General features: G+C 39.2%; 1 protein-coding gene across 1 annotated transcript in view; it reads left to right on the top strand.

Moving 5' to 3' along the window:
• CACNA2D2 (calcium voltage-gated channel auxiliary subunit alpha2delta 2) overlaps nucleotides 1-14,418 on the top strand; it is a gene marked incomplete at both ends in the record, with an annotated part of 725,967 nt that overhangs the window by 687,394 nt on the left and 24,155 nt on the right. Inside the window, one exon of the mRNA XM_081316808.1 lies at nucleotides 11,975-12,035. Coding sequence (XP_081172934.1) covers nucleotides 11,975-12,035 — 61 coding nt within the window. The remainder of the gene's footprint in view (nucleotides 1-11,974; nucleotides 12,036-14,418) is intronic.

Raw genomic sequence — 14,418 nt, 5'->3', positions numbered from 1 at the left:
GGGAGTACCAGACCATCTTATTTGTCTCTTGAGAAACCTATATGCGGGTCAAGAAGCAACAGTGAGAACTGGACACAGAACCACTGACTGGTTCAAAATTGGGAAAGGAGTCCGGCAAGGCTGTATATTGTCACCCTGCCTGTTTAACTTATATGCAGAGCACATCATGAGAAAGGCAGAGCTAGATGAATCTAAAGTTGGAATTAAGGTTGCTGGGAGAAATATCAACAACCTAAGATATGCAGATGATACCACTCTAATGGCAGAAAGTGAAGAGGAACTAAAGAGCCTCTTGTTGCAGGTGAAGAAGGAGAGTGCAAAAGTTGGGTTGAAACTAAACATTAAGAAAACCAAGATCATGGCATCCGGCCCTCTCAATTCCTGGCAAATAGATGGGGAAGAAACGGAGGTAGTGACAGATTTTATTTTCTTTGGCTCCAAGATCACCACAGATGGGGACTGCAGTGAAGTAATTAAAAGACACTTGATCCTGGGGAGGAAAGCCATGGCAAATCTAGACAGCACACTAAAAAGCAGAGACATCACCCTGCCAACGAAAGTGCATATAGTCAAGGCTATGGTCTTCCCAGTTGCAATGTATGGCAGTGAAAGTTGGACCATAAAAAAGGCTGAGCGCCAAAGAATTGTGGCCTTTGAACTCTGGTGCTGGAGAAGACTCCTGTGAGTCCCTTGGACTGCAAGATGATCAAACTGGTCAGTCCTAGAGGAGATCAACCCTGACTGCTCTTTAGAAGGCCAGATCCTGAACCTGAAACTCAAATACTTTGGCCACCTAATGAGAAGGAAGGACTCACTGGAGAAGAACCTAATGCTGGGAAAGGTTGAGGGCAAGAGAAGAAGGGGACAACAGAGAATGAGGTGGTTGGATGGAATCACTGAAGCAGTAGGCGTGAGCTTAAATGGACTCCAGAAGTTGGTAAAGAACAGGAAGGCCTGGAGGAACATTGTCCATGGGGTTGCGATGGGTTGGACACGACTTCGCAGCTAACAACAACAACAACTCTCTTGTACAACCTGATAGAAGTTTTGGGAAGGATTATAGCAACAAACATAAATATGAATCAGATAGGCCTAATGTATGTCTCAGGCCAAGAGATGATACTTTCCAAAGAGCATCTGCTGTGAATCGGTCTGTGCTTCAAAAGGATCCTACTCTGGTATAAAGTTACATGGGAATGGCCTTGGGAGACAGGGAGAAGAGATCATTCACCCCTCCTCCCCCCCCCCCCGTCAGATAAGGGTCAAATAAGAGAGGTCATAGCCCATAGCTGCGTATTGGGTGAAGAACGTGGTGGAGAATGAGACTCAGAAAGGACCCCATCTAAGTTCTCAAGCTATAAAGGAGGATTTCAAGATTGATGTCAGCCTTCCCAAGTAGAACAGTTAAGAAACATGGCTAGATGAGCTAATTGTACTTTATTGTAAGACTACATCAACAGAATCTTGCAAGTCTAAAAGTACAAATTTCCCATCATCTCCTTCACAGCCTGAAAGCTTGGGGAGAGAGACCTTCTAAGCCTCTTTCTTCTTCCATGACGCAGCTGTTGACTTTCCCCTCTCTTATCTGACAGTTCCTATCTTCACCCTATCTCCCAACATCATTCCTAAATACCATTAGTGGCCATCTCTGACTTTATGTGTTCTCTCTCTCTCTCTCTCTCTCTCTCTCTCTCTCTCTCTCTCTCTCTCTCTCTCTCTCTCTCTCTCTCTCTCTCAAGTGAGGCCTTAGGTTGCTACACATTATACAACTAGTCCTCGATTTATGATAACAATTGAGCTCAACATCTCCATTGCTAACCAAGACAGTTGTTAAGTGAGTTTTGCCCCATTTTACGACCTTTCTTGCCGCAGTTGTTACATGTGAAGTGAATCACTGCAGTTGTTAAGTTAGTAACGTGGCTGTTAAGTGAATCTGGCTTCCCCACTGACTTTGCTTGTCAAAAGCTCATACGTGATCACATGATCCCGGGACACTGCAACCGTCATAAATATGAGCCAGTTGCCAAGCGTCTGAGACTTGATCACGTGACCATGGAGATGCTGCAACGGTCATAAGTGTGAAAAACAGTCATAGGTCAGTTATCCCAGTGCCATAGTAACTTTAAACAGTCACTAAACAAATGGTTGTAAGTCAAGGACTACATGTAGTTGAGATTACCACTTGGGTTCTTGGTTTTGAACTAGCATGCTAAGGGACACCATATCAGGCCCTGGCCTTCAGGTTTCTGAAACCAACAAATGAGTAGTTCAAATTCAGTCAGGAAGAGGAAGAGCTCTCTGATTACCCTCACCAGACTAGGTTGGCAGGATTGATGCTTCCCAGGTTCCTTTTCCAATTAAAAACCAACCTGAAATAATACAACCTGGATTTGGTCTTCAATTTCCCTGCTTCTAACAGTAGCTACCTTATTTAGTGTCTATCTAAGTTAATATTGTCATTGTAGTACCTGGCAACAGCTCTGCCAAATTTCAGGCAGGAGCCATTTCCAGTCCTGTCTGAAAATTATACTTGGTGTCTTTTGCATATGAACAAGTATGTCCTTTCTGCCATAAAGCTGCAAGCTTTCTCCTAAATGTCACTTTAACGCACATATATTTCTCTTCAACAATTTCTGTCATCATTGAGACTATTTTCTCTCATCAGGAAATTATATGTGTCTTTTTGGCAGGTTTTTGTTTTTTAAAATTGGTCATGTTTCATAAACTATGTGATTTCCCCCATGCACTATAATGTCAGGCATGATAAAGACTTCCAGCTTCCTTTGCAGAAGGAAATGTGGATTGCTTTTTTTTAAAGAAAGTTTCTGCCACATAGGGTTGATTCCAAGCTCCTGTCCTATTTTTACCTTTCACTGTGAATGGCCACATTCTTACCCATTTGCCAGATGAGCTCAGGCGTGGTCCACTGCCCTGAATTTCTCTCCCTTCCTTTCCTTTCCTTCTGTCTCAATCTCTGTGTGTGTCTTTTGTTAATCATGAATTTTGCATGGTCTGCTAACTCAGTAAGAACATTTCTAGATCAAGACTGTTGCAAACTGTTTGCTAATGAATTCCATTTTTATGTTGGTTATATAATATATATATATATATCTATAGATCGAGTTATATCTATACATTTTTATTATTTTCTTACTGTGGCCTTTGGTACTTTTATTACTATTATTATTATTATTATTACTATTATTTTGGCTTATTTCTTTTTCATGTCGTTTTTTGCAAGAGGTTTCCTTTTGGTATGATTATGATACACAATATTTTTATTCAAACAGCAATTGAATAAAATATTGTTTGTACCCCCTTCCCCCTTTCCACCCAACCCCCTTTTTTGTTTTCTGTTTTTTGTTTGTTTTTTCTTGCTTTCTCTCTCTGATGGATTCACACAGTACCAAGCAAATTGAAGGGCAAGTATTTTCAGTCTTAGACCACTACCCTTCCACCACCCCCTTCTCCTCACCTGTGTCCAGTATCCCCCACCCCTCACTCCAGACCTCCACCACTCTCCCTTACCACCACCACCTGGCCTGCTTGCCCATTTCCTTGCCCGTTTGCCACGCCTAACCTTGCGAACCACCACCAAACTCTTCCCCTCTCCTCTCCCCTGCCCCCCTCTCCTTATACTCTTCCACCACTCTTTATTTGAAAGCAACATGTCTTGTTATGTTCATAATAGCTTCACCACTACTGATCTCCCCACTCCTACCCTGTACATTGCTCAGAGATTCAATCCGGTATCGTTAAAGATGAGCCAATTTCATATGGAACTGTTATGTTTGAATTCAATTAAGGTTTCTTGTAGCTAGTTTAAAATCCTGCTCTTCTTCCTCCCTGCAAAAATATATCTTCCACCCTTCCTGCTTTTTCCTCTCCCCTGCCCCACACCTTTCCTACAAATTTTCTTACCCTGTCCTTCTTCCTGTGCTTACCTTTCTCTTCAAGACAACTCAACCTGAATGGAACAGGGCTGTGCCGAAACCTCCAGGTTCACAAAGGTTTGGAAACAGAGACTAATATCACTTTCTCAAGAAAACCTTTAAGCTCCTCTGAAGGGAGAGGGGGAGGAGCAGAACACCTCAGGATGAGTCTACATTGCTCGCACACCAGAATTTTTGAAGCCAAAGTACCATAATCCTCACAATGGGCATCGTCATCATTAACAGAAATCTTAACAAGAGATTTCTGGCTACTTGTTATCTCAAACTTATTATTATTATTATTATTTTTACTTTATTATCTCAAACTATTATCACAATAGGAGATGGGACATAGTCGAAAGATACTGTTGTGAACATTCAGTCTACTTAGTTCTCCTACTCATTCATAAAATTTTGAGGTAATGGTTTCAAAACTCAATAAGAAGGGCAAGTCTAAAACTTTCCATCCTCTACACAAACCTAAATTAGTAAGATAGGGTTGATCGTTATAGAGTTCACTTGCCTCCTCCTTTTCTTGTATATCAAGCACTATAATAGCACTTTAGTTTAAATACAGACTAGAGGTTGTATACAGTACTGAATATAGCACTTAGCAATAGCACATAGACTTATATACCGCTTCATAGTGCTTTACAGCATTCTCTAAGAGGTTTACAAATATCAGCATCTTGTCCCAACAATCTGGGTCCTCATTTTACCAACCTTGGAAGGATGGAAAGCTGAGTCAACCTTGAACCAGTCAGGATTGAACTGCAGGCTGTGGGTAGAATTTGCCTGCAATACTGCATCCTAACCACTGCTCCACCATGGCTCCCATATACATGTACCTGAGCATATATTTTTTTTTAAAAAAAAGAAATATGTGGTTATATTTTCTAAAATAACTAATTTAAATAATATACTTTACAAATCAAAGACCTCTGTTATGAAAAGACTGTGGTAGAAGTTGTACCCATAGCACCAGCTGTGACAGGAGAAGGAGGAGGAGTGAATTTTTAAAGCCCCTTTAGTAGTAAAAGCAAAACTATCTATTTTATATGAAAACAATGTTTGGAACATTTATTTCATCAAAGTAAAGAAGCAAAAAAATAAAATACTGCATATTTTTGGCTACTTCCATAATTCAAGATCTCCAGGGTCGGTATCCATATAAAAGTGAGAGGTGTGACTTGAAATGGCACTTAATTAACACAAAATGCAGGAAAGCCCCAGAGGGCTGCTTCTTATTAGACTGTGACCTGTTCCACACAAAAAGACACGAAGCTGAAATGCCTTGCAATAAATATATGGTTTTCATTTGACCCAAATTTCCCCTAGATACAAGCATAGCTACAATCAAGAGTGAAATTTCCAAGGTTCTATAGTTTTGCAGAATTTCATGAGGTTAAGCAAGTCTCAGATCTATGGAAGTTCAGCCACACTGGCTGGGAATACTAAGAGTTGTAACTCCTAACAAAGCTGGATACTGCTCAGATTGGGAAGCCCAAATTAAGCACTTAGTAGAGGAAATGGTGCAGGTAGATAGGAAAAGATACATCATGTAAAAAGACACTGAGAAGAGACCCCAGTCAAAATACACAGCTGTACACTGCCACACTAAGACGTTATCAGTGACTGGATGTCAAGCACAAGAGTTTTCAGCCCTGTTCTATCAGCAATGAGCTGCCTGCTCCTGACCCTGTATTGGCAATGCTGATGAAAATAATTACTTAGTGTTTTGTATTCCTTTCCTCTTCCTCCTTTCATTGGCTTGTTTCCAGACCCTGCCTTATAGTCCTGTTCGAAAACAGCAGTCCAACCTATGGCTGTGCTGCCCTCACAAAGGGCCACATACATTTTGCAATGCATTGTGGGAGACATGGGGGGGAGGAGGAGAGGGGTTTTGATAGTTTCACAATCCATCTGTTTATACTGATGCATTCTGAAGCGCATTTTGCAGCTAATCGAAAAATACAAGTCTGATGAATTTGATTGATCCAATAGGAAAAATGAATGGATATTCTTCAAGGGAAAGCCTGCAACAGCTATCCCTCTCTACTTCTTTCTTTTTCTTTTCTTTTCTTTCTCTCTTTCTTTCTTTCTTTCTTTCTTTCTTTCTTTCTTTCTTTCTTTCTTTCTTTCTCTCTCTCTCTCTTTCTTTCTTTCTTTCTTTCTTTCCTTTCTTCCAAAAGAGATTTAGAAGCTGAAGGAGACTTAAAATACTACACTATTCTTAGAAGGTAGATATAAAATATACATTTATATTGGTACAATTCCTCACCCCAGAACCTATTAATATATTAAAGGTAAGCCGCCTCTATACGCATCACAGGAGAAAATGTCGCTGAGTTAAGGGTTTTTTCTCCGGGCTTCAAAGCAGTGAATCAGAAAGTTTTATTCACTTCCTCAAAGCCCATATTGGCAAAAGGGGACTTTTGAAGTTTGGGGACTTCATCTGTGCAATATCTTTATAGGCATCAGCACACAAACTCTGGAGATTAGGGTAGTCACTATTTTATTTTATATTGATAAAAATAATTTTAAAGAGAGAAAATTCATTTTATCACAGTTGTCATGTAATTTTTTATCCCAGTAAAAAAATCTGGTTCACACATTTTGGCTCTATAGATAGTAGTGTGTAGATATGAAGGATGCAAGTAACCATGCTTACATTTGCAAAGAACCACCCTGAATTGCGGCAGGGTCTCCAAGGAACTCGCTGCAATTCCTGAAGAGCCAAACTCGACTCCAAACTTCAACTCCATCAGAAGCCTCAGTCTATGTTCTTTTCTTGCCCCTGAATGTAAATGGTGCAAAGCCATTCAGGTTTTTTTCATGCATTACAGATAGTTAACTGACTATTGTTTAGTCTGGTATAGAGAGACCTGTTGAAAGTAATGAAGATAACCTTAATGGAGATAGGCAATATATTGTTACCAGGGGAAAACATCTTAAGTCTGCATCAAGGCGAAAATATGACAAAGGCTCAGACGGATGCCACACTAATTCACATGAGTGTAAGGAGGAGAAGGGGTACAGCACAATGAGATTTGCAAGATTGTTGTCAGCCCCCCCACCCGCAGATAGACCAGAGCAGGAATCAATTCCATAGGAGGCTAATACTACTTTTATTGATAATGGCTATGCCAACAGAGCCTTGCAAATCTGATTATGCTGTGCCTCCGTTTCATTCTTATGTGAATTAGGAGCTATATGCAACACAAAGTACAATGGCATTTATCTTCTCATTCATTTGCGCCTTGACCTTAGAGACTTATGCAGACATTCCAATGAAATAAGCAAAAAGGTTGCAATTTACAAATGATTGCAAATACATTTTCTTTTTCTTTCTTTCTTTTTAGCAAACTGGTCTATGTTTCATGTTGGAAATGTCAACAATTATTTTTATTTTGGTCAAAGCAAAATCTTCCTTTGTGGTTATGACCATTAAGGCCAGCAAGTCCTTCCTGTTGTTGCTGTTTTTTAATCATTGCTTGGCATGATTTTATATTCCTAGAAAAATGGGGGGAGGTGTTTATTTTTTAGTTAAGCCATTATTTTAGAATAAATTCTTCTGTGCAGTCAATTATATATGTTTGTGATCTTGCTGCCAAGTCTAGAGTGTTAATTATTACTAAATGTTGCAGCACTGTAGGAATTGTGATTAGAGTGCCAATGAGCCTGGCAGAGGTTGATGTTTGCAGATTGGATTGGCTAGAGGAGAAGATAATGATAAGATTTGTTAGGAGTTGAAGATATGGACTAATTTCTTAGTCCTAATCTTAATGATTAGCCTCCTTAATTTTTTTTAAGTATTATTACATTTTAATACCAAAATAATCCAGATTATAGTATCACCCATCATATGATTAGGGGTGAATAGATGGAACTGATACATATTCTGTAATTTTCAATAAAGGAGATAGTGAAACTATTCCATTTAAATAGCTTGTTGCTTTTTTCTGGAGCAATGTAGGGTTACTGAAAAAGAAATATGATTCAGAATGATTGTTTCTTTGCTAAATATTTGCTAAATATTAATTTTTCATTACTTTTAAAGAGTGGCATGATTTTTTTAAAAAAAATAATAAACTAGGAGAGTAAACCATACCACCACTGTTTTCACTTTCCAATCTGTTAGCAGCAGATTGGAAATTATGTCTTTTCTTCTGAAACACTGAAAACAGTGAGTGACAATCCCTGCCTTGTCCTGAACTTCTCAAGTCTTGCAGCAACAAAAGTCTCCTCAACCTCCTATCAAATCTAAAGGGAAAGAAACAAAAGCACAATAGCCAATTAAAATCCAATTACAAACCTTCAGTTGTTATTATTTGAAATATTATTGAATCCCAATATATGCCTATTTGAACCCTTCTTAAATGTTGGTTATATAAAGAGCTATCCAGAAAAAGTTCAACTAAATTATGCCTCGGTTAAATTATTTTTTATTGTATCAAGGGAACTATTGTTTTAAGATTATTTTTTGAAAGAACCATAAAAGTGTAGACAAGTGTCCAGATTGAAGCTATCAGTACATCTGATCAAGTAGAAAATTGGGTGCACTGTTTTGATTGGATCAAAATTTTGGGGATTTATTTCAGTCTGAATCCTGGACAGAAGCAAGAGAGAATCAGTAAGTTATTGATGTTGATTCTCCACCAATAACCACTGACAGCAGTAATAGTGGTATAGTTCCGAACCACTTTTCTAGATGAAAAGCTGAATAAATTGCTATGCATTGCTTCCCCCACCCCCACCCCCTGTCTCACAAATTGGCTTCAGAAATGGTCCTGGCAATCGTTTTCTGTGAAAATTGGCCAGGGAGATTCCACAGGATTTCATTTTGCTTACCATACTTGTTAAGAATTACACGAAAGTGCTGCACAAGGTAATTCAAGGATTTGAAGCACAGTATAAGCATTGTTGAAGGGACGCGGTGGCTCAGTGGGTTAAGACGCTGAGCTTGTCGATCAGAAGGTCGGCAGTTTGGCGGGTCGAATCCCGAGTGCCGCGTAGCAGAGTGAGCGCCTGCTACTCGTCCCAGCTTCTGCCAACCTAGCAGTTCGAAAGCATGTAAAAATGCAAGTAGAAAAATAGGGACCACTACGGTGGGAAGGTAACAGCGTTCCGTGCGCCTTTGGCGTCCAGTCATGCCGGCCACATGACCACGGAGACGTCCTCGGACAAGCGCTGGCTCTTCGGCTTTGAAACGGAGATGAGCACCGGCCCCTAGAGTCGGAAACGACTAGCACGCATGTGCGGGGGAACCTTTACCTTTACCTTTTATAAGCATTGTTACGATGGCACTTAGTTCTCTTTTCCCACACCATCATTTATGGCATAGGCTTCCATCAATTATTCCTAGAGGTCAGGAATGAAATGGATGAAAATTATATATAATTCAATGCAAAATGGCAATGCCATTGGAGAGATGTCTCATAATGTGTAGAGGGCATGTCAATTCTAGTTAAAAGAAATTTGTTTCTCATAAAAATAAATTTGTAGGGGAACTCACCCATTTTAGCAAGGTCATTTGACAGAAGCAATGGTAAATATATTTAGCTTAGTTTAGCTTAGCTTAGCTTAGCTTAGCTTAGTTATGTTTTGGAGTGAGCGCCTGTTAGTCGTCCCAGCTTCTGCCAACCTAGCAGTTCGAAAGCACGTAAAAATGCAAGTATAAAAATAGGGACCACTGTGGTGGGAAGGTAACAGCGTTCCGTGCGCCTTTGGCATCTAGTCATGCCGGCCACATGACCACGGAGACGTCCTCGGACAAGCGCTGGCTCTTCGGCTTTGAAACGGAGATGAGCACCGGCTCCTAGAGTCGGAAACGACTAGCACGCATGTGCGGGGGAACCTTTACCTTTACCTTTAAAGCACATCTTAAATTGAGCTTATAAGCCTACTTACCTGAGATATGTCTGGGTAAAACTTACGTAGGATAATATTATAAAACACAGAATTTCAATAAAATAACAATAATTCCTGCCCCCTTTTTCCCTATGACAATAGAAATTCAGGACATTGGGATTTTTTTATCTCTGTTTTATACCACAAGAATTCTTACTTCTCTTTTTCAGATAGTGAGAATTAAGTGTAAGGAAACTTGCAAAATCAAACTTTCAGAACATGGTAACATCTGTTAAACATTTAAGGAGCATACCAAAAGTTTATTGAAATTTAACCAACTCATAGAAAACCAAATAACAAAATGGAAAACATTTGTAATGTACAGATTACAGTATAGGCATCATTGTTTTTCTGGAAAACTGTCGATCATGTTCATTCAATACCTATACCACTACTAGTGAGTACCACTTGCATTTGTGCTGATTGTATTAAATATATCTTTTGTCCTATTTTGCTGTTCCAGTGTTATGATTTAATAGAACCCTGTAGTTCTATTGAATTGATTGAGTCATTTACTCAATTCATATCTCAGCTTTCCTTGGGGAGCTCAAGGTAGCTTATAGAGGCCTCTCTCTTTCCATTTTTCCCAAGAAAAAAAACCTGTGAAGTGCCCCAAGTCATCCAGTCTTTTCATGCCTGAGGGTGAATTTCAGTGTGGTTTTTCTGCTCCTAATATAACCCTATAACATACCTGTTCCTCATTTTAATAAATAACCATTTACTGATAAAACATGTACAATATATTTATAGGTAAAGGTAAAGGTTCCCCCGCACATGCGCGCTAGTCGTTTCCGACTCTAGGGGCCGGTGCTCATCTCCGTTTCAAAGCCGAAGAGCCAGCGCTTGTCCGAGGACGTCTCCGTGGTCATGTGGCCGGCATGACTAGACGCCAAAGGCGCACGGAACGCTGTTACCTTCCCACTGTAGTGGTCCCTATTTTTCTACTCGCATTTTTACGTGCTTTCGAACTGCTAGGTGGGCAGAAGCTGGGACGAGTAACAGGCGCTCACTCTGTTACGCGGCACTCGGGATTCGAACCGCCAAACTGCCGACCTTCTGATTGACAAGCTCAGCGTCCTAACCCACTGAGCCACCGCGTCCCTACACAATATATTTATATCCCACCTTTATTATTTTTATAAATACATCAAGGTGGTAAACATACTGATACTCCTTCCTCCTCTTATTTCCCTACATTAGCAACCCTGTGAGGTGAGTTGGGCTGAGAGAAACAGTGTCTGGTCCAAAGTCACCCAACCAGTTTTCATGCCTAAGGCAGGACTAGATCTCACAGTCTCCTGGTTTCTAGCCTGGTGCCTTAACTATCAGAGCTCAGTATTCTCTTGGAATATTGACCATATTTAATGCCCCACGGTTGATTTGATTACATAAGTTGCTTCTATGGAATTCAGAGGCTTTTCCACATTCTAACCAAGGAGGGATGGCTGTTGCAATGCTCTGAGATCTCTGTCTACTAGAAAAGACAGCTGCTGCACTCTACAATGCATTGTGTTTTGCCTCTAGATGTGGGTAAGTCTTTGGTTGGACTGTCTTCATAAAGGACCCTGGTTTGGCCATGTTGATGCCTGAAAAATAATTTTTCTTAGAAAATATTGTTTTAGTAATTCTCTTTTTGTATGAGCAGAGCATGTGATTTCTTTTCTTTGTAATTTCATAATAAGAGAGAGATATCCACATGACCTACTAAACATACATATATATGTGTTTATATATATATATATAAGAATGAGGATATATATGTGTGTAGGTATAATTATATATAGTCCCAAATCAATATTTTTATATATATATACAATCTGTCAAATATATTTAATTACAGATTATGGAATTTTAATTATATATGATTAGCTCACCAAATCCACTCAATGTTGGCAACTTATTGGCTATAACTTTCTTCTGGTGTGATGTGAGCGCCCAAAGTGTATTCTCTCCTTTCTCTCTTGTTAAATGAGCCAGTGGTTTCGCCTCTTCTGTTTATTCCTGTCTCTTTTCTCTTTCTCTCTCCCCCAATCCCGTTTCCTCTTGCTCTGGCTCTGTCATCTTCTGAAACCGAAGCTGCCTTCTTCTCTCATTTCAACTCCCCGCCGCATAATGTTACCTTTCTGTTGCAGATTTTGAATACCTGCTGCCAAACAGCTTTGAGTCCGAGGGACATGTATTCATTGCTCCAAGGTAGCTTTGTGTGTGAGCTTGCTGAGGTGTCCATTTAACCACCGATCCTGGGAGTGGTTCAACTCCCCTTCCCCAACCCTTTTTCCGTCCCTGCCACACCTTCAGATATTCTACTCCATCACTCCTGACCCCTTTGGAACTGATATACCTTCTCATTGTGCCAATGTCTTGATCATTTCTTCCTTTTTTTGTGTGTCTGTTGTCTGCCTGTGTGCCAGTCTTGGGGACTATATTGCCGCCACCTACACTACATTGTGCTATCATTGGCGGCCGGCAGCATAGCTGTCCCACCTTCTGTTCACTCACCTACATAAGAAGAATATATATATAGATATATATATATGTATGGCTGCATATGAGATGCATATGTAGCACACATATATAAGTATAGTTTCTGAAAATCCTCAAAAAAAACCCCAGTGCACAGCAATATTTTGATCCTATTGAGATCATGTAAGAAAAAAATTCCACCAAATAATCTCTAAATTAGCCCAGCCTAAGAAATCACATTGATCAGGACTACTTTTATTGTGACAGCTATAGTAGTAGAAATCTTGAAAGTCTGACTGTGCTCTCTCTTCCTCATTTTATCTTTGAGCGAACTAGGAAGGCCTTGTCTGAGATGATTCGTTATGTTACTTCTTTGTCTAGGTTTGAGACCCTCTTATCTGATTGTTGACTTGGTAGCAGTATTTCTTCCTGTCCTTCAAGGCTATTCCCTTTGCCCTATACACACGTTATTATTGACTTATTATATAGTAATATCATACATAAAATCCAAATTCTGCCTTTTGTAAGCTTTATTCTATCAAATTTTATTCTTTCAACTCTTTCAAATTTAATTATTTCAAATCTACAGAACAGAACATTTGTTACCCAGTCCAGTGTAGGGGGTCAGAATATTACACTAGCCTAGGGGAGGTTCAAATTCACAGAACAGTTTGAGGATAAAACTGGGGAGGGAGAAAACTATATATTATCTAAGATTTGGGGGAAAAACAGAATTCCGTATTCCATAAATAAATAAATCTTGCTAGATTTATGGGCACCACAACATCAGCCTACATCTGACAAACTGGTGATATATTTGGCATACAAATGAAATTACAATGACAAATGTTTGTGATAATCATTTGCAATGGTGAAACCTATTTGGCTCTCCCAACCACGGAAGGCCAAATACAAATAAAGATGGAGCTCTTACATCTTTAATAGTTCTTTAGAACAGGGAAAATCAGAGTCTCAGGCAAGCATGCCATGCTGTCAGAAATAAGCCCTTCTACCCAGACTTTTAAAGATGCACTAAACTGGGCCTCTTCTGGGCCTCACTTGACCCTTTACATCGGTCAAGGATATAGAGTAAGAAAACAGAAGAAACACCATTTTAATAAATTCAGCTTTATATAAGACAGAATAATACAATGGATAGGTGACATTCTAACATTTTTAAGCAGCTATGAGATGTATTAATCCTACAGAGCAATCCTATACATAAATAATTAGAAGTATTCCATGGACTTTATTCCCAGGTAAGTATTTATAGGATTGCAGTCTTAAAAATGCATGAGACTCATACAATGCTGAACTCCATATAATGCTGAACCATTCCAAACAGCACCATTCAGTATTGGTCTTATTGAGCAGAGTTGCTTAGAAACTAGCATTCAACTGGACTTCTTTTCTTTTTGGTTTGAAATGTTTCACTGCTTTTCAAGCCAAAAAGAAGTCCAGTTGCCATGAGTCAAGTTCCAGATAACTCTACCTGGATGAATGAGGCAGTATATTTTATTTTCTTAAATTCTGTTGATTCTAGTTTAGCAACTTCTGAGAATGGGGTTCACTGACATTTGTTGCATTCTGTGCTTTGCATTTGGGGATGATAGTACATGAGGAGACCTGTAAAATTTGTAGTTTTTAATCATTTAGGGCTACCAAATCTAGAGTACAAAAAATCCAGATAGCTACCATAGGCCTATTTGTTCTGTTTCTTTGCTGTCATCATTTAGTTGTTATCTGAATTTTTGAATTCCTGATTGCCCTATAACTAATAAATATGTTTTTCTGCACTAAACACTGTGCACCATAGAAATACATGATTTCTGTGGGGCATTTTATAAATCATGGATAATAGCTTATATTCAATTTTTTAGGTTTTTAAGATTTATTTGAAAATATGTCCTTTTTTGTATAGATGTATAGATAATCATAAAATAAAATGGAAAGACTTTTTATTATTCTGAAAACATTCTTTACAACCCAATATCTAATTAGATCTATCACGTGCAGCCTTTCCCAACCTGATTTCTTCTACATTTGTTGGACCACACTTCCCCCCAGTGGCAGCCAAGATGACCAATAGCCATATTATCAAATTCTAGGAGGT

This window comes from Vipera berus (assembly GCF_964194415.1).
Source record: "Vipera berus genome assembly, chromosome: 2".
NCBI classification, from domain to species: Eukaryota; Metazoa; Chordata; class Lepidosauria; order Squamata; family Viperidae; genus Vipera; species Vipera berus.
This window is presented reverse-complemented; position numbering and strand designations above follow the sequence as displayed.